Source organism: Pholcus phalangioides, unplaced genomic scaffold (genome assembly GCF_987345545.1).
Source record: "Pholcus phalangioides strain wild (caught in Gottingen) unplaced genomic scaffold, Ppha-v1.0 ptg000024l_1, whole genome shotgun sequence".
NCBI lineage: Eukaryota > Metazoa > Arthropoda > Arachnida > Araneae > Pholcidae > Pholcus > Pholcus phalangioides.
The window spans coordinates 2,710,889-2,738,868 of NW_028301616.1; the positions used below are offsets into that span (position 1 = coordinate 2,710,889).

General features: G+C 36.3%; 1 protein-coding gene across 2 annotated transcripts in view; it reads left to right on the forward strand.

The window, feature by feature from the left end:
• The first annotated feature begins 4,595 nt into the window (after positions 1 to 4,595).
• The window catches only part of LOC149068577 (uncharacterized), a 29,787-nt gene continuing 6,402 nt past the window's right edge, over positions 4,596 to 27,980 (forward strand). For both annotated transcript variants that reach the window (XR_016195125.1, XM_089250764.1), the window contains exons 1-4: positions 4,596 to 4,765; positions 18,311 to 18,573; positions 20,002 to 20,067; positions 23,622 to 23,875. Coding sequence is in view for 1 of the 2 variants with exons in the window: in XM_089250764.1 (XP_089106890.1) it covers positions 4,698 to 4,765; positions 18,311 to 18,573; positions 20,002 to 20,067; positions 23,622 to 23,875 (651 nt within the window). In the remaining variant the exon portion in view is untranslated. The remainder of the gene's footprint in view (positions 4,766 to 18,310; positions 18,574 to 20,001; positions 20,068 to 23,621; positions 23,876 to 27,980) is intronic.

The following is a 27,980-nucleotide window of genomic DNA, read 5'->3' on the forward strand; positions in this document are numbered from 1 at the left end:
TACTTAATACCGATGTTATGCTTTTCAACCTATAAATCAAGGTGTAACATTCAAAATTTTAATCTTGTCATCATTAAGAGCGTGGAAAGTATTGGAAAGTACAAATTATAATGTGTTAATGAAAGTATATTTCTTTGGTAGCATAAGAATGATAAGCAAATTTGGGAAACGGTTTCATAACGGATGATCGTGAACTGTTTCCGTAAATCAGGCTTCGAACATGGTCAAGAAATTCTACAGTGATGCCAATTCCAGAACAATGTAGCAGCTAAAATCAGTTATTATAATTATCACTTATTAAAATTTGGTAAACGGGGATCGAAAAACATATCGACTTGAGCGGATGTCAAGGTCCATCATCTACAAACTCATAAAATGTTTTGATCTGCAATTTCCTATGCAAAGTTTTTGTATTGAGAATAATCCCGAATTAAGTGGAGAATGCATATTTCTGATTGCCAGATGATTTGTGATTTTTGATTGAGCAGTGCAATTGTCCAAAACAGTTTTCCTTCTCTCACTTAAAGATCGATCTAACCGTCTGCGGGCCACATGCTGCCCTCGAGGTGATTTTGTAAAATTACTGTTCATTAAATTAATTTTCTTATCATTATTTAAGCCTTCATTTTCCCCAGCAGACCTGATTAACAGATTATTTGCATTCATTATTTTAGTGACGATAGTAATTAGCCATGCTCTCATCACACTGGTTTTTGGTACACACGTATTGGTCTTAAAAGTTTGTTATGGGCATTTTTACGCCATTCTTTCCGCCATCTAGTTGAGCGAGTTGCCTTTTTGTGGCCTCTGTATTTATAGCTGAAAATGCATATTTGGTGTTCTCCTCATAGAGACGAAACTTTTTCGAAGTGGATGCCAACTCAAATGACACCTCCAAATTACAATCGGCCAGGCTACGCAGGCCCCAATAATTCCAAAGAGCAAAAATGTGTCATATGGGATGATCGAGTTCGTATTGTGACCGTTGAACAAGAGAGTTCCACGCCCAGACACGATGATCTTTTGTGTCGAAAACAGAGAAGCAGTCATCTGTAAAATTTCGGCATAGCAAGTTAGTGGCATTCCACGTTGAAGTACACTAAATACCGTTTTCTCAAACCAAAATACCGATATTCTATTCCAAGAAAGTAACCAGAGGCGAATTAAACTGCGGACTCACCGGGCATGCTCCCTGGGCCCCGACTTCTTGAAAAAGCCCCGCAAAACTCCAACTTTATATTTTTTTCTGGTTTAAGGGACCAAAATTTTATTTTGCGCTCAGGGCCTCAGCCGACCTTAATCCGTCTCTGAATGCAACTCAGTTTAAAAGAATACACGGGACCAGATTTGCGATGTATATAGTCTCATAAACATACAGAAGCGCCGGGTAATGATGCGAGTGCACCGCCCAGGCTCTGTCGACAATTGTCAATTTTAGCCATTGCCGGATGAGGGGATGGGAAGTATCGGGTGCTTTATTAAATGTATTACATGCATTAAAATAAAAAGCATAAAAAAGTTGCGAATTCAAAAAGTTACAAAAATTACGAATAGCAGAATTCACAATATTCACAAGTCTATGACTTTGTAGTGAGCCCTTTGTTGTTTACCGTGGCCTAGTCGGGTCCTAACCATGTCTACGCTTCTCGGCTTTGTGGCTCGGTTGAGCCTTTCGTGTCTCTGTGGCTAGCCCAAGTGCTGGGCCACATACCTCCTTCCTTCGTCTTGGAGGCTCCAGTGAGCCCTCTACCGTGGCTAGGCCAGGCCCTGGATCACATCTACTCGCCTCGGGTTCTACAGGTGCTCTGCGTGATCCATGCGAAGCTAGTCCATTTTATCTTGATACCATCACTGAGTTGTCATTGTCACCACAACGACTGGCTTTTTTGGAACGCTTTCTATATACACTGAAGAGCCAAAAAAACTGGTTCACCTGCCTAATATCGTGTAGGGCCCCCGCGAGCCCGCAGAAGTGCCGCAACACGACGTGACATGGACTCGACTAATGTCTGAAGTAGTGCTGGAGGTAATTGACACCATGAATCCTGCAGGGCTGTCCATAAATGCGTAGGATTAAGAGGGGATGGAGATCTCTTCTGAACAGCACGTTGCAAGGCATCCCAGATATGTTCAATAATGTTCATGTCTGGGGATTTAGGTGGCCAGCGGAAGTGTCTAAAGTCAGAAGAGTGTTCCTGGAGCCACTTTGTAGCAATTATAGACGTGTGGGGTGTCGCATTGTCCTGCTGAAATTTAACTCCAAATTAAATTTGGAGAATTTTTTTTTTCTTTTTCACGTTGCAAAGCCAGTTTCTTCATCTCGCGAAAAATCTTAGTTTTTTATGGAATTTTTCTTCCTCCTTCACGCCAAAAAAAATTTTGATTAATGCCGTCATTGATCAAATTCGTTTAATTTCGCGGCAGCTAGCGACTCGCAATCTGCGAGTTTTCTGGATAATTTTACTGGTGCGGCTTATACACCAAAGTGTAGTCCCTGGTGCTGCCCAAGACACTGTAGGTGACCATTATGTTGGCCCTTGGACAGTGAGAGGGGCCACCCCTGATCTAGACCTTCTCCCTCTCATAAATTTCAGAAATCATTCGCAACTGTGTGTGTGTGAATATCATATCGTCGATACATCACAACGTGAATATCGTAATCCACAGGTTTTCAGATTCCAAAAAGAAAAACACTTAAAAGTGTGTGTGTGTGTGGGGGGGGGGGGGGGGGTCTTCGACTCGTATCAATCAACAAACAAATGGCAGAAACAATGGAACATGGAATTTTTTAATCTTGAGTTGGTGGGCGATAAGAAGAAAAAATGTTTTCAAAAAGGGGGATGGATGGTGGAAAAAACTTTGGGAAACTGAATTCCATAAGCGTAAATTTCGTCATTACTTTCGTTTTCGTCATCATCTCGAAGCGAAAAACGTCACTAAAACTCGTAGCATCGAGTGTTTTGTTCGAGCTAATTAAGTCCCTCCCCTCCCCACATCAGTGCTGAAAATGTAATTATATTGTTATTCCATTCTCAAGATTTGGTTATCAATTCAATAGCCCTCTAAGACCGGGAAATTTTTGAAAACATGAATGTTTGTTAAGTATTTCACCCGCACGATCTTACACTCCCTTCTTTTTCACTTTTCGGCCAATAATTATGCATTATTCATCGGAAATTTTTTTATAAAAATGAATGCTTACTTTCGTGCAAGAAAAATCCTTTTTTTAAAAGCTAAAGAGGAACTATTTAAAAAAAACAGCAACAGACATTTCTAATATTATGTTTTGCATTTTGGTCAAGGCTTTCACTTCAAAAATTCGTTGCAGTGAATATTTCCTCGAATTAACTGCTCCAAAAGAACTTTCAATGGAAGAAATTAAATAAAAATTAGAGAAAAAAAGTTTTTAATATTTTTTCCAACACTATAATATACAACAATGTACACATACAAGTTTTCTCCAATAAACAATTTACAAACAAGCATAATTTCAAATATTAAAAATCACAATTCACAAGACCACTTATATGTTTGCTATCTTTCACAGAAAATCTTTCTTTCAAGCGAGCACAACTCAGGTCTATCACCGTCTATGGCGATTTACTACCTAGTGATTGTGCCGGAAGTGTAACTGTGTGTACCTAACAGTCTGCGAGAGCGTACGTGATGTTGTGTTTGATTTTTCAGTGCTTCCATCTATATTTCAGAATCATAATAAAAATCATAATGTTGCTCTCTGTATCGAGACCGGCTCACATTCACGCCTTGAAGTTTGGAACCACAGAAAACCAACTTCAGCCGACCACCACTGTGGCGACGGTGGGGTTCGAACCCGACAGGGCCGCAACTCAGTGCCGTCTTAACGCATGGGCCCACCCGGGCACGGCCCGGGGGCCTCAGGAGAAGAGGGGCCTCACAAAAATGAGATTTGTTTGAAATTTTCTAGAATTCACCTGGTAGGGCCTCAGAAAAACCACTTGGCCCGGGGGCCCATGATGCTCTTAAGACGGCCCTGCCGCAAGTAGATGCTTGGTCACCCGGGGCAAGCGCGCATTTTGACGTCCCCTTGTAATGTTGAAGGAGAGGTTTCAGAATGAAATTTGCGCTCCATCGGGTCTAGCGCCCGGGGCACGAGATGCCTGCTCCCTCCCCCTAGTTGCGGCCCTGGAACCCGAGACCTCGCGACGTGAGTCCGTCACTATGACCACTCGGCCACCACAGTGGCCAACTCAAAAATTACAGTACGATAATTACGACCACAAATAAGAATATTTATAACACATTTGTCGTACTTTTATTTGATTCGCTACCAATTTGAAGAGGCACTTCATTCAGGGCCGTTTCTATTCTACGGTAGAATAGACGGCCCTGCTTCATTTCCCTCGATTGGCGACTTTTCTGTGAATTTAGCATTAGTTGGAAACTATGCTCACTTTTTGCATCATTCTTGGCGGTAATTGGCTATGTCCCATATTTCAAAGTTTTCTTACACGTATTTTGCTCAAGCAAATATGGTCAGTCTGTTTTTGAAACGATTATGGCTGGGAAATTTTTTAAGGATCTGGCAACATTCACCATTACTGACCGTGACCGCGGCTCTAGATTAGGAAACTAAAGCGGTTCAAAATCGTTAGAAGTCGTTGTTGGAGTGGTATTAAGCTTTGATCGTTGTCATTGTTTCTGTAAACGTTTTTGCAATGGCGTCATGTTGTGTAAATGGCTGTACCGAAAAGCAAATCAAAGGATCACCAGTGACGTTTCATATGTGCGTATAATCATTGACGTAACTAACGTGGGTTTTCAATATAACGTGCTTGAGTCCATCAAAACTCGTTTTTTTTCATTGTTTTTTTTTTACAGCTACCGAATTGACGATATGATATCCGAATGTGCCAAAGTTTTACCTCAATTTGGCGACCTAGAATTACTTTGTGTTTGCCAATCAACTTCAACATGGTAGAAATTGAAGATGGCTGACAAAAAAAACGCAGAAAAAATAAAAAAACCTCGACATTTAAATACAGTAAAACTTCGATTAACGGTCACCGGGGCTATGACGGATAACAGAAAATCTCTTAATACAGTCGAATCTCGTTTTAAGGAACACATTTCGGAACAGCTTTGGTATAAGGACAGGTTGGCGATTTTTTTTTTTCCCGGACGCCAAATATGTCCGACGGTCCGAGAAAAAGCCGCCAGAGACTACATGCGCCAGGAAAAAAAATAAAAACAAATGGTATAAACAAAAATAAGCTCTGGATTGTTTAAAAAATAAATCAATCAGGGTTTAAATAAAACCCGGACCGTTGTTTAAATAATAAATCGATCAGGGTTTAAATAAAACCCGGGCATTGTTTAAATGAAGGAAAAAAAACCAATACAACCTGACCAGTGACGAAAATGTAATCCAAACACTCTGAACAAGCACAAATGACAAAATGGCTGTTTGAAAAGACACGCTACAGCAACTAACGGCGCCTGGCAGAATTTTTCAGAACAGTGACAACCCAGCAGAACAACACCGAACTAGAGTGCGCCTACAATGGCAACTTATCACCAGAACAAAACCAATTTTGCATGTCCCTTATACCAAAGCTGTTCCTTCTGCGGTAAAAATCCCATACATGTAATAGTGTTTTTCGTACTTTTTCTTAAAATTCTTCCAAATTGTTCTGCGACGTACGTCGCAGATTTCTGCACATTCTGCTTTGGGGTCCAGTTAAGTTGACAGAAACAATGCAAAGACCTGGAATTGCGGCAATAGAATAACGGCCATCAAAATTGGACATCCGAAGATGATCCACAATTTCTGAGATATGTACAGTAACTTGATTTCACTGCGGACTTGGGATGAAAATTACTTTTTTTAGACCTACATATAAGCGGCAAAATCGAAACACAGCTTAAAAATACAGAGTAGTAGCACTATTGTGACATGCCAAAAAAAGTTATCAGGGTACTATGAAACGAAACATTCATTTGAATACGCAGGTTACTTTCGTGCATTTTGGCCAAGAAACTAGGCTTTTTGCTGTTGAAAACCAAAGCGTTTCCTCTATTCAGATAAGTGAACATTTGCCCATGAAAAACAATTAAGGAATCGGGTGCATATTTAACCCTTAACTGGGATCGTGGTGCCATTTTGGCCCCAGCAAGTATTAATGCATTTAAAAAATCAACAGAAAAAGTTCAGGTTTTTCATATGGCACTCCAGATTCATCTATCAATAAAGACTAATTTTTTTTTTTCAAATTTCTTTAATTATTTTCTCAAAATTATCTTTTACTTAGGCCAGTATTACACTATGAAAGTTTCCTGAAAGTCCTTTTATAAAACTTGAAAGGTTCAACCAATAAGATTATCGGTTGCATTTGTTCGAATGCAACCTATGAGCTTTATTGGTTGAATTTTTTGAGTTTTATAAAAGGGATTTTATCAAACTTTTATAGTGTAATACCGGCCTAAGACGCATTCGAAAACACTTGAGGGATACATGATACAAATGTTTTTAAAATATATTGAATTTTTATGATTGAATAATGAACAGATACAATTAAAGTATACTCAGAAAATAAGATTTACAAATTAAAATATTTACGATATTATCACAAGCACCAAAATTAGTCTTATTCGAAATCGGAAACATGGTCCTTGCAAACAACAAAACATGTTCACACAGATCTTGCATACAATTCACTAGCAGCTCTATCTTCATGCTCAACCTCAGATATCCGATGTCCCGTGATTAATTTGAAACTATTATTGAGAAAACTGTTGCTCTTCGGAAAAACCATTTGAATCTGAACATTCTAGCCATCAGACAATAAAAACCCTTACGCGTGTGGTGGGGTGGGGTCATTTTGATCCTGCGAGAACTTTTATCAGTGATATAGAGGGGTGAAAAGTAGAAAACAAATTTGTCATACATGTGTAAACACTTATCTTGAAAGGTACAGATGCATTTCTTTCTCAAGGGGTAGCAAGATTAATGTCTGGGGCCAAGATGACCCCAACATGCCAGTTAAGGATGAACTAACGGTATTGAGAGGAATAAGATGGTGACAAAAATAAAAAGAATCATAAATGGTATCAAGGATAGCACGTTTACTTGAGAACTAATCCGGTTGCTAATGAAAAATTTCTAAGGAACTGAACCAAGGTGAACTCACCAACTTGGCTCACAGAATCATGGCCAATTCGCTCCTTCAAACTTTTCAATGGTGACAATAATGTTTTTCAAGCCAACATGTTATCTATTTTAGCATTATTTTTGACTTGTGTCACTAAGGTCTCGTTATCGTGAATTTTTCAAATTTTTTTTAAGGATTAAACATTCCTCAATTAGACAAAAAAAACTTTTTTTAATCAGATTACTATAATTTCTCATCCGAAGTGTGCCGCTGAAACAGTTTCGAACTGTAATCGGCATTAAAAAAATTTGGCTAAGATTCCATAAGCGAGGTTGCTGTCAAATTTAGGGTGTCCTATCACCATAGGTTCTGGTCCTATGGTGACGCAGAATTTTTTTTTGTTTGTCAAACAACTTCAACAATATGTAATTTGAAGATGGCTGATAAAAAAAAAAAACACGCAATATTAAAAAAAAGTGATGCAAAAATCAATGCCGAATACTTTATCAATGGCTGATAGAAACAATTTTACACAAGAAACTAGGCTTTCTTTTGCTGGTACGAGCCCCACTTCATAAGTTAAAAAACTAGAGTGGTTTTTTTTGTTAGAGAGCAGGCATCTTCAACCTGTTGCTGGTGAGCACCCAGAGTGCTCAATGTGCTCATGTCCGATTTTGTTCTCGCTAGCAGTTGATCAACATCATAATTAACCACCTTGTACAAATTGTATTCAAGGATCGAAATCATCCCGATTTCATGCATACGTATATCAAACTTGTTTTAACAGTGCTCTTCTTTTGATTATGAGTGCAGACGATACTGACAACTAGAAAAAGGTTGAAGAGACCTCTGGATGAGGGAATATTCGTGTATGTGAAAATGCAGGAAAATAACAAGCCAAGGATGTATATTTAAGTAAAGAGCGTGATAACCCAAGAGAGCTAACCAAAATGATGACAAAAAAGAATTGAAAAATGTTTAAAATGAGCCAAAGTGCCACGGTAAATCATTTGATGAGGACGGAAAACAACTCAATTTGACTGCAACCTTGCTTACAAGATTATAGCTGCCTTAGCGCTTTAGTTTATTGAAAATTTTTCATTGGCATGCTATTATTTTGTATTTTAGTGTAATTTTCAATTCATATTACCACCAATGTCATAAGCCTCGTTATTGTGAATTTTCCTGGGGTTTTTTTTTTCATGAATAAACATTCTTCGATCAGACAAAAAAAAAATGTTTTTGTCACCTATAAATTACCTTAGTTTCTCATCCAAAATGTACTGCTGAAGCAGTTTTCATCAGTGTTAAAAACACAGTTAAGAGTACAAAAGTGAGGTTGCTGCCAAATTGACAGTATCCAATTATACCCAGGTTTCTGGCCTTTCGATGATTCAGGATTTTTTTCACTTGCCAAGAAAAACAAAACTGAATAAACAAAATACCTGAAAATTAAAAAAAAAAAACTAACACCAGAAATCAATTAACGGCAACAGCCTCTCGAGGAAAATTAAAACAAATTTTAAGAAATATATAAATGTTTTTAAATAATAAAAAGTAACTTTCATGAATGAATAAAAAAATAGGCCTATATACAGGACTCCACCATAGAAATATTTTATAGAAATGGATCTCTGCAAATCAAAAATAGTTGAGAACCACCGAGATGGAAGAATATTCATCTATAAGACACTGGTGACAAAAAAGACTTTAGAAAGATAAGGGTAGCGGCAGGTTGGCTTGGAAAGCATTCTGGTCGCCACTGAAAAATTCTGAAAGAGCCAAAGCACCAAGATACCCAAGCACCATTGGGGGAAAAAAATAGCCAAAAGTTTAGCTGCTATTAGGTTTGCCGGAACAGGTAGGCCTACTCCCGATCCAAATTGTAATGGATCTTTTAATTCTCTGTGGCCAACACTTCCTTTTATGCAGGGTTGGTAAAAAAAACGGTTTTTTTGGAAAAAAACCAAAAGACTGGGTTTTTTTGGTTTAAACTGGTTTTTTTTTTGTTTTAAATGGTATTAACATTAAAAACAATGAAATTTCTGAAAAATCATTCAAACTTGTAATAATTAACTAAAATAAAATGTTTATTAATGTAATTAACACTATTCCCATGATAATTAATCAATAAATATTTGTTACATTTTAACAAAAACCAGCTTTTGCCATTTAATTATTTTTTGCTTAACTCAATGGATTACTGTGTGTTTGAAAACTCTTTTAATGTTATTATTAATCATATAATATATGAAGGTTTTTCTCCAGTTACTTTCAGTATACTTAATTAGGAAGCTATTTTGCAAAAAGTAATAAAAATTAGGTGAATATAATGTATTTAATGAAGCATAAATAATGCAGATTAATTAGCAATGATTTACGATATACAGAGTGATTATAACTAAGGTTCTGATTTCAAAACACTGTTAAAAAAGAACAATTGTCAGAATGACTTGAAAATTGACATGAATATTCCTGAAAAAATTCAATTTTATTTGATAAAGGGGAAAAAATACTTAAAAATGTAAAATTAATGACACATCATCCAACATGTGGGAAATTTGCTCGCAGAATGGAAACGATAGCCAGTCATGGCAGAATGATACCTTAATTATAGCATTTCACGATTTCATAATTCATGGAGACATCACAAAAACCGAAGTGATTGAACAAATAACAACTTACTTAAGAAATGTTAAATATGTTGTCCACCGCGTGTTCTGGCTATGAGGTTGAAAGCACAAAAATTCTTGTTCGACAACAGAATCGGAGTATGCCATGGTCATAATGTGGATGTGCTTGCAATTCAGCTTTATTAAACCAAACATGCGCCCCCCCCCCTCCCGTTAATATTCCTAAGGAACTTCTAACATATAGGGGATGTGCTGGAGATTGCAATTCACCAGAAGTTTGCAATCTGACCACTGTTTATAACATTTTGAGGTACCCCCACAGCCAGAAGTTGCAAGGGTTAAGGTGCATCCTGTCAAAATGGGTCTTCAGCAGCTGCTTTGCTGGTATTGCAATGTGCATCTTGATAGCAGTTCTATTCACACACTGATGCTGTGGAAGTGCCGAAATGATGTGGTTGCACAAAATAGATTTATACTGCTGGCCAAGTACAGCATCATCTACTTGCACATTTTGCACTTTTTTTCTTTTGCGAAAGAAACGTCCATTGCTTCAGGAGTATCCATGCAAATTTTCAAGTCATTCTGATCAGTACTTATTGTATAGTTTTGGAATCAAATCTTAAATTATAATCACCCTGTATATAACTGATTATTTTTCATAAATCTGCAGGGGCGTCAGAAGTGTTTCGAACCTGTGGGTGCTTGTCTTGAGTTCTATGTAGGAAATTTCGATTTCTGAATCAATTCTGTGGGTGCTCGGACCTGTTTTACAAACTTCCGTGGGTGCTCGAGCACCCCCGGCTCCGACGCCACTGTAAATCTGTTACTACTATACAGTAGAACCTTGATTAACTGGGCTTAACAGTGTGTATGTGAAAGTATAAAAAAACAACTATTGAATATTAAGACTGGGAGATATACAGTAGGAGATGTGCTACTTCTTATGGGAAAGAAAATGAAAATGTATGTGAGGTAATATAACTACTAGTACACTAGTCTTTGTCCTTTAAGGACAGCTGGTGTCTCAAAGGTTAGAAAATGTTGTAAGAATGAGAAATTTTGGCTTTTATATATAACTTTAAATAACTAAGATACTTCATATGAAAAATATATATATGTATTCTGGCCACTTTTATGAGACTTTTTGAAAAAAACCACTTATAAAATCTTATGTCATTTAAAGATATACCATCAGAATGTACCCCTAGGATATAAAATGTGGTAAAAATGAAACATTTTGGCTAATAATGAACCAATATGATATTTTTCAAGGAAAAAAATTATATTTAGGCAACTTTTATTTGATTTTTTGAAAAAAACCACTTGGTTAAACCAAACAACCCTGCTTTTATTGTTGCAGAAATCTTCCTTGGGATATTCTTGTAACTGTTTTTGCATTCGTATTGCTTTGTCTGCATTACTATCTTTGATGGCCATCCTGATTTTTACCACGTTAGCGATGTTTGGCAAGCAAAACATTGTATCGTTTAAGGGGCCAAAACCTCCATACAGCAAATTTTAGGTGGGAACAAAAACACTGTTATAAAATCATCTAATTTTATAGTGGTGAGCAGTGGCGTAGCCAGGTTTTGGTCATTGGGGGAGCCAAATTCGGAAAGGCGCCATTTTCTGTTCCTGCTTTAGGTGCAAGAACTTGAAATTACATGCATTAGTAGAAAGAACTTGAAATTTTTCCATTTAAAAATTCAAAATAAATTTATTGTGTTTTCAGTTTAGCCTAGTCATCTATATTTGTACAATAATATATTGTACTATATTATATGTTGATAATACATAATTGTGTTAAAATCTGACTTTCTCAAAATTATCTTTTTTCATGGTATAGTTTCTCTTTTCTTTGAATCACTGTCTCATCATTATGTAAATACAGTAGTGTGCTGAATGTGTAAAATTACTCCTTAGTAAAGTTATAGCCGGTGTGTTTGTCAACTCATAGCACGCATGTTCCCCTTCAAATTAATCCAGTATTTCTCAAACTTTTGGCTCCAATGCCCCCAACTTCGTCATTGTTTATCCACTGCTGCCCAGAATAGTCTAGCACACGGGTTTACCCAACATTTTCTTCTTAAGGTGTCCCTTTCTCCTATTCAATGCTTATCCGTGAGCTCTGCTGGCTCTCTAGAGCAGTTTAACAAAAAATATTTTCGAAAAACCTTTGTCAGGTCACCATTCTGTGGCGCCTCTGACAAAAGTTAAAAGGGTGCCACAGCACACAGTTTGAGAACCCCTGGCCTAATATGAAAAAGAACCACTTCAAAGAACTGAATGAGCACACATCAGTACAGCAATGCATTGTGACGCTCGAAAAGGCTGGAAATGAGCCACGAGTGTGACGTATACTTTGAGAATCTGTGAATATTTCAGAAATAAAATAATATATACACACTATATATGCTCATCACTTTTTAAAGCTGAATTCCAGACGTTATTTGTTTTTTTATTTCTCAGAACACACTGATGGTCTATTCAGGGCCGTCTTATGAGCATCACAGGGAATTTTCTGAGGACCCCCTACCTGTTTAGAAATGCCTGCCTAACAGTTTACTCTCCAAAATTTTAACTCGTTCTCACCTTTATGAAGTCCCTTTTGCACTTTGGGGCACCTGGACCAGGCCTGGAATTGCCCATGTATCACGTGGGAAGTTTAAAAATAACTGAAGATACATACATGTACTATTTCAGAAAAACAAAAAGTGCCAGTGAAATGTACTACTCTTAAGTCTACTCTTAAAAGATTATCAAGTGTTTTTCAATTAGCACTTATCCGAGAGCTTAATACTAAAGATAATTACTAATATAGACTTTGTCATTGTGCAGTTTACCAGCACTTACCTAAAGGCCCTCTGATCAAACAACTGGGGAAAAAACCAAGAACTGCCTACTCCAGGGGTTCTCAAACTGTGTGCTGCCAGCCTTTGTCGAGGGTACCGCAGAACAACCTGAAGGTTTTACAAAGAGATTCTTTGTTATATTGTTTTGGGGAGCCGTGGATAAGCGTTGATTAGGGTAAAGGGTGCCGTGGATGGAAAAGTTTGAGAACCCCTGCTCTAATCTACCTTTCATCACTCGATATATTTTCATTCTTCTCTAATTTGTTATAAAACACATCCCATGAATTTATTTCACTAAAACTAAGTATACGTATACTGTGCACAATGCCTGCTTATGTTTTTCAACTTCGAGCAGAACTCCCCTATAAAGTTTCTTCAAAGGAAGCCAGTAGATAATCAAACATAGAAATTATTTTGATTCATACACCTGCCACTTTCACTTCAATTTAGAAGGTAAGCAGTGGCATTAAGAACGTGTCTCAGGCATACTTAAATACATTACAGACAGGGTTTAAGCTAGATAAAAAGTTCCTTTCGAAAAAAAAGTGAAAATAGGGAGAAAAACTTTAGCAAAATGCTAATGTAATGATTGATGATTGAATGTCTACTCGTTTCGTACCTCCTGTACGCATTTTTGCGAAAGTGGCAACCACTTTTGCATTCTAAGATTTTCTTTTTCCATTTTGCGAAAAATGCTACTGTAGCTTAAACCCTGTTACAGATACATATGAAAACTTCCAGCGCACACAAATTCGTTTGAAATTCCTAAACAGTGGTTCCCAAACCTTTCTGGATTCATGGCACCCTTTGCTTGTGTGCCTCTGCAATGTAGTAGCATGTGATAGTTTGGTTACATCCTACTGTGTGATTGTGTGGACATGATGGACTCGTATTATAATGATCCAGGTTTGTACCCTACCAGCGGCGCAGTGGGGGTTAATAAGTGAGTTTTTTTTCCAGATTTAGAGGTACAAATGCTAAGCGATCTTTCGTTTGAAAAGTTTTCCCGCAGAGAGCAGGCAGGCTTTCACCATGGTATTTGCATAACAGGAAACTGCAGGCATATACCAGTTTTGCTTCTAATATAGAAAACATAACAAAAGTTCTCGAACACAAACCATGCGTAACTATGACATCATAGATATACGTTGTGGTCATGCATAATATAAAAATAACTTTCCGGAATGCACCAATTTGTTAGAAATTCTATAAGAGAAACGTTTTGGAACTACATGTATGATTGAGTAGTATTGATGTATATGTGCTTACGATAAGAGTGACATGATGAAAATGATTAAAAAGAAGTATGAAGATTTTTCTGTACTATCACATCTTGGATTACTTTTGGACCCCAAAGCAGAATATGCCGAAATGTGCGATGTACGTCACAGAACAACCAGTGCTGTTGCAGAACAATCTGTAAGAATTTTAAGAAAAGTGTGTAGAAAAACGCTATTATGTATATGTGAATTTTTACCCCAGAACATTTTCAGTCCGCTGAGGGCTCGTTGCAGAACATCGCAAAATATTCTGCTTTGGGGCTTTTGGAGAGAAAGAATATATTTTTATTTTACTCTACTGTTATTTTGTATATTTTAATCTAAATTTTTTCCCTACCATCTTTTACAGCAATTTCCCAGTGTTTTTCTGTGTTTGCATTTGTATACGTACACGAAACATAAAATATAATTTAAATTTTTAAATTAAAATAATTAAACAATTGAAAAGTAATTGATTTAATTTGAAAAATAACATAGCCTACTATTAAACCAGATATGCACCTCATCCATATTCCTCTGCAGAACTTCTTAACGAATTTGCACATGTTGAAATGTGTGTATATGTATAGTGAACTTTCCGTGAAGTTTGTTTCTGTATAATGCTTGTTATGTGTAGTGCTGTCATCTGCAATGAATTTTTTAAACTGAGTGTTTTCCTCAACTCGTAGTGAATGTACTAAATGTATAATTGTACTGTTGTAGGGCTGTTACTCTACAACGAGCAAATATAGATGACTGTAAACTTCCTTTATCATTCTTTGCATTTCAGAGCATTATTGATCCAAGATTATAGGTTTTTTATTTCACCCACCTTTTATCTTGGGATAAAACAGAACCCCTTTTATGTTTTATCTTCAGATTTTTAGGGCTCAAAAGCTCAGAGCAGTTTTCCACCTTTTCCTAGTTTTTGACGCTGCTCTATACACAAGCTAGTAGCTCTGGCCAAGGTGCCTAGATAACAGGGCATTTCTAGGCACACAAACTCTACTTAAGGCCTTAAGGCACCAAAGGAAAAGGCAATAGTTCTTGAGTACTTCATAGATTCTATGGTCTCTCCACAATATGTTTGTGCCTAATTTCTTCAGAAGACACCTTAATCAAAGCTCTTGGTGACCCGTCAGAACAGAATGAACATTTCATGAATACCATATCCTCAGAACTGAGGCACTTGTGAAAGGTATATCTAGGAGCTGTACCAAGAATTACCAATAGCGAGGAGGGGATAGTCACGGCAAGATTGTCCTTTAATAAAAGAGTCTGATCTGAACATGCTTCCAGATGAAGAGCTTGAGAGCAATATACAAAAATGGTAATGAAAACCTGCACACACTTTCTTTATCTTCTCTCAAATGACTTGTACAAACCCAATCACTGTGAAATTGCAAGAGGCACATATATAAATGGAGATTTATTTTTTTATTTTTCTCACTTATCATTTTGAGGAATTTTTCAATGAAGCAAATGAAAAACTAATTTTTTTTTTCATCAAGTCTTTTTTTAACCTTTTAACAGACAATGTTCCCAATTGGTAACATACTTTTGATTAATTCAAAAAAAAATATTTTATTTCACGAAAATAGCTGATTTTTTTCCCTGAACATATAAAGTTCTGAACTTAATTTCGAAAAGACAAAAATTATTCGCTGTTCAGCTTTTATCATATCAATTTATTATTCTAAAATCACCCATTTTCAGAGCAAAATATCTAAGTTTATGTTTTAATTATTAAAATAGTTTTTGTAAACATACATGCATCTAAATTTTTTTTAATTCTAGAATATTGCCAAGAATGATAAGAAATGCTCAACGAGACAAAAAAAAATTTTTTTTGTTCGAATTCCATGAAACGTTTCTTATGATTGTTCCCAATTGGGAACATTGGCCACTACTGACTATTTTAAGTGCAGTGCAGAGGAGTGGCATTCCAAAAAACAATTTATTGCTTTTTCCCTCTCTGGCATGTCTCAAAAAAGGAAGGAAAAGTATCAAATTTTTTTCACATTCCCATGTTTACATGCAGCACCCCCTTTTTTTCTGTGACTGACCTTGCCGCCTCTGCCTTCCCACTATGTTTTGAGTGATTTTGTTGGTATGTTGGTCTTTCAGTTCTCAGTTTACCATCGTTTTTGTTATACTAGTAGCTTATTTGACTGAGTTTGATTCTGATATATTGCATCTTGCTGATGAGGAATTCGAAATGTGCCAGCTACTCCCTGATGAAAATGAGTGGGTTACAGATGAGGAAGACATTAATGACAACATGCTTGGCCCGGTCATTCCTGCAGATGTTTGTGGATATCTAAGTGTTTTAAAATCACCACATAGTTCATTTGTGGGGGAATTTGCAGATCCTATCAACATGCCTTCTGCATCAAAATTGTCTTCCAAAGATCAGATTACTGAGTCAGAAAATAAGAAAACGTCAAGTGTCAAAAGACTGAAATTCATGCAACCGAGAGAGAGAGAGAAGTGTGAAAAAAGTACTGCATTTGACCAAAATATAAGAAGCAAACCTACTGAAGCAATCAGTCATAAGTTTCCTAAGCTGAGTGCAAGCCTATTAATGTTTTTTAGATTGATGTTTTTTTCAAATTTTTATCGCAAGAGTACCTCAGTTACTTGGCTGAGATGAGAAATACTTATGTCGCACAACATGGATCGAATTTGAAAATTGAGTGGAAAGAAATTGCAAAGTTTTTGGGATTGCTTTTGCTAAGTGGGTATCACGGAATACCAAGTGAAAAAGAATACTGGGGTACTTTCAGAAGACACAGCAGTACTGATCGTCCCCACTGTTATGCCAAGAAATAAATTTAGAGACAAAAAAAAGAACTTCCATTTGATGGGTAACTCTTTTTTACAACCCGGTGATAAGTTGGCTATCTATGATGAAGTAAATGAAAATTTCACATTCAGTTTGGGTTGCTCCATGGTAAACTAAGCATCAATGGTACCGTATTACGGTCATCATTCAAGTAAGATGTTGTGACACACCGGGCCACGGTAACCAGCAACAGTGCGTGAACAGAGAACTATCAACGCAGCTGCACACCTTCCTTATATAGCGGAAAAACCATGGCACAACAGGTCTGGCAGCCAAGAGAGCCAACCAATCCCAGGCTTTGGTTTCAGGTGATGTCATAGAAAAACGGAGGGAACGATCCCTGGTGTCATGGTCAAGGTCGTCAGGACCAAGTCATGACATCACACAAGAATAGTAAATGATCCTGCAGTTAGGACCAACCAACTCCATTATCAATAGAGTTGTTAACTGAAAACAAGAACAAAAAACAAAACACTGCAAAAGTATGGGTGTCTGCAGCCACCCACACCTTAACACAATTACAACTACATAGTACATTTTCTTACAATGTTTATGTGGGGAAAACCGATTCGCTTTGGATTTAAAATTTGGATGATTTGCTCAAACAATGGTTTCCCATATAAAATGGAAATATATGCTAGGGTAAGCAGTCATCGGAGCCTGTGCCTTTAGGTACCAGAGAGTTGCAAATAATATTTTATCTTTATATTTTTAAATCTTTTAACTTACCATGGGATCCATACATAAACCTAAACCTGTATGTATGTATTCTTTTGTGAATTTTAGACCAGCATTTCAGTTTATAAGTTCTTTATTATAATCCAGATATACTTGCCTTTTGAGTATATTCGAGAGAAATTTATTTCCATCATTTTTAAAATTCTATATGTATATGTATTCTTTAATTTTTAAAATAAATTTATTAAATGGTGACGAATATTGTATCATCCTGTACAGATGGCTTCACTGCGAAAAATATGTTTAGTCACATCTGGCCAATGTTCCCAATTGGGAACATTCAAGAAAACGCATAAGGAAATTTTTTTTCTTTAATTTCTCGCTATCTCAACTAAAAAATCAGAAGGAGAAATTAATGAAAATCAGTTGGAATCTGAATTCGGACAATACAAGGTTAAAGATCTAAAGTCATTTAGGAGAATAGGCGCCACTGTAGGCAAAAATTTTCACTCCCCCAATCAAAATTGCTCCCTGTCTGAGCACCCAAAAATTGATTTAGAAAGTGAAATTTCTTATGTAAAGCTCAAGACAAGCACCAACAGGTTTGAAACACAATGTTCCTGGCAAGGCCTGTAACACTAGTGATAATAAGAATTGAAAATGACACAAAAATAATGATAGCACGTTGGCTTGAATTCTTGTTTACAATGAAATTTTTTTTAAAGTCAAAACGTCAAGGAAATCTATTGGCAACAAAAAGAATTAAATTGCCACAACCTTGCTTACTGAATCTTAGCTGCACTCAGAAATCTGAAGAAAACAAATTACCGATGGCAGGACTTTTGAATGTTAACCTTTTCTTGTTTTCTTCTTAAAATAAATTATAAGGGATTCATATTTGTTGATTCTTTAGTTTTCCAAAAGATGCTAAAAGAAGGCGGGTGTGGGAAAGAAGTCTTCGAAGAAGAGGCTTCAAGGCCACTGATAGATCCAGAATTTGTTCTAAACACTTCACTGAAGATTGCTTTCGTCAGCGAAAGTTGGAACGTGCCCGGCTAAAAACGGATGCTGTCCCCACTGTATTTGATTTCCCTGATTTGGAGAAGACTGTTCTTAGAAAGTTGAAGAAAGAAACAACTGAGGAGGTCGTGAATGAGCCAAGCACTAGCATCACTGGTAAGTGAAATCCGCAGTATAACTGAAATTTTATTAACATATATACACACATACAATACATAAAAACAAATTAAATACAGCGCGACACATACAAACATATACAAACAACATACATGGTCCACTTTTGTTGCGCCCGAGGGATCAGTGCAATCCATCTAAATCAAACTATATAAAGTATTTATTTTGGTGGCAAATACATCCATAAAGCAGAGTGAATAAAGTAACCTTAAACATGATTTTCGCTATCAATACAATCACGTGTAAATATCAACTTTATTATTTTAAAATAGTTTCTGAGGCTAATTATTTTCCATTTTAGGTATAGAAGTTGAATGTTATTGGTTATTTATATAGCTATATATATAAACCTGGCGCTGCCCGGGTTTTCTACAATGGGGCTTTTGGATCATGTAATATCTCCATGTTTCTTTGAGGGACATACAAACTGTGTCCACGTTAACCAATATGGTGACTTCCTGCGCGACTCATGAAATAAATAAATCTAGATTTAAAGAAATGTTGAAATGGAAATATTTTTTCACTTTTTCAAGGGGCGCCAGATATTTCGATTCCCCCTCCCCCCTTGAACTTCTTAGTCATCTGCCTGTTTCAGCTTCCAAAATGCTTATATTAAAGCTGTGGAATTTTTTTGATGTACTTTACGGGCCCATCATTACTTTTAAAACAACCTTAACTATGAATTTATGCAGTTGAATATTAAAAGACAATACAGGGAACTTAATATTCATGCTTGAGAAGGTATAAATAAAAAGTTGGAAATCAATGTTATTGCGTGGATATCCAGCTCAAAAGTAGGTCTTGCTAATTACTTCATATTTCATTTTTTGGGCTTCATATCTCTAAGTAAACTCAATATTTCAAAAATCGAGAATTCAATTTTTAAAATTATTGATGTGGTGGCAAATCCCACTGAATTTTCCGCATTTCTACAGGAAAATCGACTATTTTAACACTGATTTCTATGGAGATCATCCTTTGCCTGATTCTGACGTCTATTCGAAAAGCTCTCATTACTGAGAGGATTGAAAAAGTGGCAAACCATTATAAAGGCATAAACTATTATATATATATACTAACAGGATTAAAGAAGTGACAAACCATTGTAAAGAAATCTGAAACGCATTACTGGGGAACCACGGTAACCAAAGTAAACATTCCTAAAGTGATTGTTGAGGCCAAGAAACCAATGTTGCCCGACAATTTTTCGCCCATTAGCCCAGGTCTGACAAACTTTTAAAGTAAGCCTGTCGTTTAAGTCAGGTTTCATTTGGTATATATGCAAAGTTTGGCAACGATCTATCTAAAATTGTAGATTTTTTATGGAGAATATACACACACAGACAGAAAATCAATTTTATATATATAGATAATGGATTTTTTAAAGGAGTTTGAATTTTTATCGTTTAGTTCTTAGAAAGTCCAAGAAGGAAACAACTAAGGTGGCCGTGAATGAGCCAAGCACTAGCAGCACAGGTAAGTGAAATCCTCAATATAACTGGAATTTGAAAACTGAAACTGAAATTTTATTAACATACACGCACATACAATACATAAAAACACAAATTAAATACAGCACGACACATATACGAACGTACACAAACAACATACATGGTTCACTTTTGTTGTGCCTGAGGGATCATTGCGATTCGTCCAAGTAAACTATAAAATTGTCTGATAATTTGCTTCTGTATCTTTCCTTTGTCATGAATTATGAAAGTTTAACATCTACAAAAGGGGGTGGGGGTTCGCATTGAGTGACAGATTTCAAGCCTTCAACACTAGTCTCCTTTGCATGGTAACCATGATTTTCTTCTAGAATCCTTTTGTCTTGACTTGTTAATGATCGGTTTTTCTTAAGTGATATGGAATCTTTAACTCGTGTTCTTGCAGCTCACGTGATATTCTAATGCTCTTTCCAACAGCTAGCAATACTAATGGAAGAATGTCAGAGTACTGTTGTATATTCTTTTCACATATAGGTTCAAACACCAACTTTCCAAGTGCATGTTTGCTCTAGAAAAGAAAAAAATTGAACCTGCCAGGAACAACTAGAGCCTGGGGCTGATTAGTTTACTTTATATTTAACTTCACACTACTGTCTACAGGGTTTGTGCAGTCCTTGAAAAAAAAGTTCATTTTCAAGTCTTTAAAAGTCCTTGAAAAATCATTGCAGTCCTTGAAAAAAATAAGTTATTTTCAAATGCTTGTAAGTGCTTGAAAATATTTTTTTGTGTGAATTTCTTTCATCAATTTTTGTCACCCTTCAACTAAATCCCCCTCTAAACCATATTCCACTGGGCAAAAATGCATTGAGCAACAGTGATACAATGATTACGAGAGACAATGTTCAAAACAGGATATATGGGTCACATGTACTTCAAGTATTTCTGCGCTTGAAAAGAAGTTGCCTAAAATCTAGCAGCAAGTATTGTGCTTAAGATATTGCTTCAAAATATTTTAAGCTATTGAATTAATGAATGCCAATTGAATATATGTGGGCTGACCATATTTCCTCGATAAAAATACTGGAAAATCGCTAATTGTCACCAAAAATTATGCCAAAGGTACACAGACTTGCCAATTATAGCCAAAGAAACACAAAAGGCAGAAAATGAAGTACCATTGCATTGAAGCGATAGATTTAAATGAATTCTATGGGGGGGGGGAGAAACGTTAACATGACAATTTTAAAGTCATAATTATATCATAATACAATTTTTTCATAGGATTACTAAAATTAAGTATTACAATTATTTTCCCAAAGAATAAAAATTTCAATAGGCTTTGTTGAAAATAATGGGGCATTTTCATAAAAAGTTGGGATGACCAAAAACTACATGAAAATATGGGAATGTCCCAGGAAATATAGGTCATATAGATATATAATTACATGCTTTCGACTTTTTTTTATCGAAGGCAAATTTCCATACTGTTTCAAACATGAAATGATTTCTGCTTAAATGTCATTTGCATACTAAACTACAAAGGCTTTTAAAGCAAGACCACCCCTTTAGAACTTACATTGACTACAAATTAAAATGGGAATTATTATAATGGTTTTAAAAAATGCTATATCTTTAATGAATTTGCATTTCTCGCTCAAAATCGAAATTAAAAATGAGTAAATGTTGAATATAAATTTAAAAAATCCAAGTAATTTTTTTTATCCTGATTTTTATTAAACACTGTCTAAATGTCTTTGAATTTTAAAATTTTGCCTGGAAAAGTGCTTGAATAGTCCTTGAATTTTTTTACTTTCATAGAGTATGAACCATTCTCTAACTTTTCTAATTTCTGTTCCCTTTCCCTCTAATCAATGCTTATTTATGACTCCCCAAAGCAGTTTTACAGAGAACTTTCTCAGGTTCTCTTTGAAAACCTCTGTCGGGCTGCCGTTCCCCAGCCCCCTGATAAAGATTGGCAGTGCATAGTTTGAGAACCCCTGCATTATGTGGGTAACTTTCCTAGCCAAAAAGCAAAATGAGCAGAACAAAAATGGAAATCAATCACATGTTGGAAGGCAAAAGTAAATATGTGGCTGTTGAATATATTTGTAAATGAGCATAATCACTATGCTCATGAACCAAAGTTACTCCAGCGAGCAACGGCAGTGTGAAGATGACCATAGTTTATTTCGCAAAGTAGTGACTGATCTCGATGAAGGCAGGTGGGCGGGAGGAAGACCATCGTAACTTTCATGATGTGGTTAGTCCATTATAGTTAATCGAGTGTTTGGAAAGAGCGAGTTCTATGATCGTTGGATTCTGTAATTCACTGGATCAGTTACTACACACGTCCCAGGATATCACTTTGTCCACTCATCTAGACGAGTCACCATGAGTACAGACAGTTCCATGCATCAACCGACCATCATAAAAAGATGAATTTGAAAAGAACATCTGCATGATGCTTAGACAAGGACTTATTAATTTACTAAAACATCCAGACCAGCCGGGGACTAAGTTAGTGCTGAGGCACTAAAGATTAAGATTAGAAGGACAGGTTATGTGTTACAAAGTAGGTTCCTATAAATAAGAGAAATTCAATCATGAGCCGTTTTAAACAATCTCAATTTAAGAAATTTTCGGAGCAACTGATTACAGAATCACAGTCTCTGAAAGAATAAAGTTTCGTCGCATTCAAACAAAAAAATTTGCATAGTCACCACATACAGACAAGGCTCGTTATAACAACCCTATCATTCCACGGAAAACCGGTATTATATTGGAAGGTTGTTATATCAGAAGGAAAACATATACCAGTCTTTTTATGAAAACATTTGAGACTTTTCCCACCATTGTAATGGAATGATTACTATAATGGAGGGGGGGGGGAGTCATTATAACAAGCGTCAACTGCATAAAAAAATTTTACATGTTAGAATGGCAACCAACATCATTGGGTAAACTGGCCAGGTCCACCCAATAATGCTGTGATCTGGACCTGATCAAGACAAAGGTCATATTTCTCTGGTGGAAGTCTGAGACTCTCCACTAGTGAAAGAAGGTATTTAGGCTGTTAATTCAAATCATAATTCAATACAGCAGCAATACCGATTGCCCACGATCTGCAATCATGTGACCGATTGTGTTGAATTTAAGGCCCAACACCAGAACTCTGCTCCAGGTAACAAGTATTGTTACAAAAAGTAAATTCGACTGTAAGTACATCGATAAATGTGTATTGACCCTTGGTGAGCGATATGAGTTTTGAATTACAGTCAAATCCTGTTTAAATGCATACCATTATAGAAAATCTTGTTTTAAAGAATACTTTTCTAATCCCTCTTCTCCCCCCCCCCCCCCCAGATAATTTTACGTAGGAACAATGCGAAAACCTGGAATTCTTTTATAATGAAATTTTGTTATAACAAGGTGATTTGCCCGGTCTCTTGGAGTTCAATATAACATGATCCAACTGTCTAAGCATGTTTGCGAAACTGATTATGCTCATGAACCTAAGTTATACTGTAAAAAATATACATTATGTATTATGTTTCACACTAATTATTTAAATACAATTGATAGGTATCGAAAAGAAAAGGAAACGTGGTATTAGAGATTTGGAAGCAATCCATATGATGTCCCGAACTGAAGCAATCCAAGCACTGGAGGCTGCTCAAAAGGAAGCAGAGCATCGTGAGCGCTTGGTAGATGAATTGACCAAAATGAATCACAAACTGGAATTAAAAATTTTTTACCTGGAAAATATCAATGTATTACAGTTGAAATACTATCAGAGAAAATTTATGTGTTGCAATGCTGCACCTGGCATTTTGGCGGTATGTTAGCAGAAGTATTTGTTACTTTATTTTTCAATTAACCAATTTTTTTCAGTCTTTTCAAACTAAATCATATTTTTTTAGCATTTTACAGTGACATAAATGTCAAGTCTCCTGAATTTCTACTCCATCTTCCAGACTCGCGAAAAAATTTTATGCATTTGGAATTTTGACGACTTGGAGGGGGATTATTCCTAAAGAATTCACCCAGAAAAAAAAACAGTTGCTTTACAGCAGTGGTTCTCAACCTTTTTTGACTCGTGAAGCCCTTTTTGGTGAATAATTTCTATGGCAGAGATATGTATGTACAAAAGACTTATTTAAAAAAAAAAAAAGGAAAAAAATTGAATTTTATGAGAGTGAAATAGAACCTATGGAGTGGATCGTCATTGGGTGAACCCCATGCATGGTTCGAAAAGTGTAGGCATTCCCCCTGATGACGACCCACTGCATAGGTTCTATTTCACTCTCATAAAATTCATTTTTTCCCCCTTTTTCTTAAAATAATCCTTTTTTTTTTGTATATATATATATTTGAAAGAACGAGTGAACAGCACTAGCACTTTTGTCATTCAAAAGATACTTTTTCACTACCTTTTCATTTTTTATCTTCATTTCTCTTGTATTTTTATCCTACTATATATATTTCCTTTAGACTGGTGGGCCTTTTTTTTGTTAATTTATCAAAGTTGCTGATTTATTTTTATTATCTAAACATAATACATTTTTTTCAAATTTACTCTTTTATTTTGCTAGATTGGCCACGGAGCATCGGTTGAGAACCGCTGCTTTATGGGGTGGCTGAGAGGAAAAAACTTCTAGTGTCTTCTAGACCTATTTCTGGCATCCCAAACAACGTGGTTTTTTTTCAACTGAACTTTTTTCTTGTCCTTTCAACTTAGATTTGGTGCCCCTCCTGGAGTGCTTGGCCCTGTTCAATTGCACAGATCGCATGGTCCAAGATCCATTTCTCGTTCCTTTTCCCGAAAAATGGTGTCCTAATTGTATGTGTGTAATGTAATGTCAAATCACAAATAAATGGGCCCCACAGGTGGGAATCAAACAAAAGGGAAGCCGTGCATGGGCGGAGATATGGGGGAGCATGGGACGGCATTGCCCAGCGTCAAAGGTGGAGTTGACTGATCTGCCATGCATATATGTATATACGAATTGACATCATCATCATCTTGCCCCCCCCCCAGCAATAATGACCTTGCCCCCCCCCCCAGACTTCCAAGTCTATCTCCGCCTATGGAGCCATGACAAGTGCGAAAGGGAGGGGATATAGAAAGATGTGGAAAACTAAAGTTTTTAAGTGAAATATGGTGGGCAAAAACATGAGTACTTTAAAACTGAGCAAGACTGTCAATAGAACCAGGGCCATCTAAATATTTGGAGGCTCATCCAGCCATATCCCGGGGCCCTTGTATCCATAAGAGGCCTACATGATAGCTGGTGCTATGGTTTTCAAGAATAAGTAGTAAATAAGAAAGATGTTAATTTCAGATAAGTACAGAACTTCCACGTGTAGAACGGTCCAGAGATCGACCTTATTTCAAAAAAACCATTTCTTCACTATAAATTTGCTGAGAAAAAGGTTTTTTTTTTTGTTAAGAAGGGCCTCTCCTGAATGAGAATGGGGGGGGGGGGAGCAAGGCCGTCCTAACAAAATCATGGGCCTTGAGAAATTTGTTCTAATGCTGACTAGAAGTATAGTAGATACTTAATAATCCAGTTGTGTTGTAATCCGACCTGTCCAATAATCTGACGTTTTTAGGTAAATGTTCTTACAGCATATAAAAGTAGGGTTCGTGCGGGTCAGAAACCTGGAATTTTCAGGGGGGAAAAATTTTAATAAAATAGGGAAATCAAGGAAAATAGCCCATTTTGTTCTAAAACCAGATATTTTCTGACAATGGAGCTGGGGAGTTTTTCCCTCTTTAAGGGAAATCAAGAACTTAAATTGTGATGAAAATAAATCATAAATCTTGTAATGAAAGGCAAAGAAACTGCCAAGGAAAAAAATGAGAATTTTTTCTCATTTGAAAGAAATGAGATTGAGAAAAATGAGAAGTTTGTGTGGAAGAGTGTTGCTGTGACCTTATATCATAACTACATACAAAATGTTCCCGAAAACATATTGTAACTGTGCATAAAGCCATGCGTTAAAAGTATCAGGAAAGCTCTGTTGTAGTAATTTTGTATGTTGATTTCAGTAATCAACACCAAATGAAGCATATGTATATTACGATTTTCCACATGGGTTTTTTTTATTCAAAGATGGTGAATGGTAGAAAAAAGTGTTTTCAGTCTAGAATGAGCATATAAAATACTGCATCCTCAGTGAGAATTTGCAGTCAAAAAATTATCCCTATATAAAGCATGGTATCGGCTTTGCAGTAAAATGTTCAATTTGAGCAACATGCTATTCAAAATCAACGTCAAGCATTTGAAATCATGGAAGTTTTGTAAACAAATCCCAAGATTGTACTAAACTTTTTTGGTTCTAGCGATAACGTGAGTGTCAGCCACCTGCAAAGAATTGTGAAAACAAAAGAAAAAAACCGTGAATGAAGGCTTAAATCTTGTGGATACATTGAAATTAGTGATATTCCACTCATCCTATATTGATTCAGGGATGTTGGAGAAATTTTCAAGGTAATTTGAAATTCTGAAATTTCCAGCCATTAAGATGATACTGCATAAAAGAAAAATCTTGCATTCCTTGGTTGTGTTCTATTTTTCATCAGGTATATTTGAAAAGCATAAATGTGTGTACAAAAAAAATGTAATAATCAGCAATCTACAATTTTGATGCTATTTTGATAGTAATTATTGTTAATTATATAATACAGGTAATTTTCTATCAAAAAATTACCCGTAATTTTTGAAAATTTGATTACTGCACACCAATTCCTGTCATATATTGCCATGCTGCAATTTCCAACCAGAGAAGTTGGGTGGGAAATGAAAACTGCTATCTGTGGTCACCCCAGGCTTGGTAGGTAAAGAACTTGTTTCCGATGTTCTTTACTCTAATTCAAACCTGTTTACCTTGATGGTAACCTTCATAGCGCAAGCCGAGCATCTTACCACTGTGCCACTCACACGCTGAAAATTTGACTGGAAAAGTCTGGAAAGTTTTTTGCTAAATTAAATATGAACCTTGAAGAGGAAAACTTGCCACTGTATGTCTGTACCCAGAAATTTATATTATTCAAATGGGCTTTTTTTAATCAACTTCCAGTAGGACGGTTTTTAACAGCTGGCTGATGCAAGATATATTTAGGAAAAAGAAAATTCAACTGCCCTATTGCGGGGAATCAAACCCACATCCTCTCACTTGCCGGTTGAACGCACTAGACCAGGGGTCGGCAACCTTTTGAGTCTGAAGAGTCAAAAATTACAATTTGCCACATTTTAAAGACCCACATATGAGAAGCTGGGCATAATGAAATATAATTTATCAAAAAACATTTTATCAAAAAATATGTATAATATGTATTTTAAAAATATAATACTTATTATGTTACCTACCTTTACTTCAATTTTTTAATTATTATTATATATATATATGTACATACATAACTTTGAGAAGATAATTCGCTTCTAACTCTTTTACTTGAAACAAACTATACGTCACAGCCAAAGCACTGGTGAAGATGCCAAATTGTCTTGCGTCGAAAGCGAATTAAAACCTACATAGAAACATCCGATGACGGCGTCATTCGAGAGCTTCCGATGGACTGACGACAGTGACGACGCATGTCACAGGGAAGGGGTGCGGTGAAAAGCGAGTACAAGTGGCTGAGAGATAGAATCGGTGCCTAATCCTCGTTAATCGATTCAGAACAATTTTTAAATGTTTTTTGTTTTGATAAAATAAATAATATTTGCGTATGGAACTAAAGAGCTGCAGCTTCACATCCAATGAGCCGCATGTTGCCGACCCCTGCACTAGACTGTAAAGGCAACAATCTTTTTTAAGAGCCTGTGTGCACTGAATGGGACCGTACATGAATGAGTGACCTAATTTGGGCCATAGCTCATGAGCGCTAAGGAAAGTTGAGATATTCTCATTGTTTTTTGTAGTCTGGAGCACTCA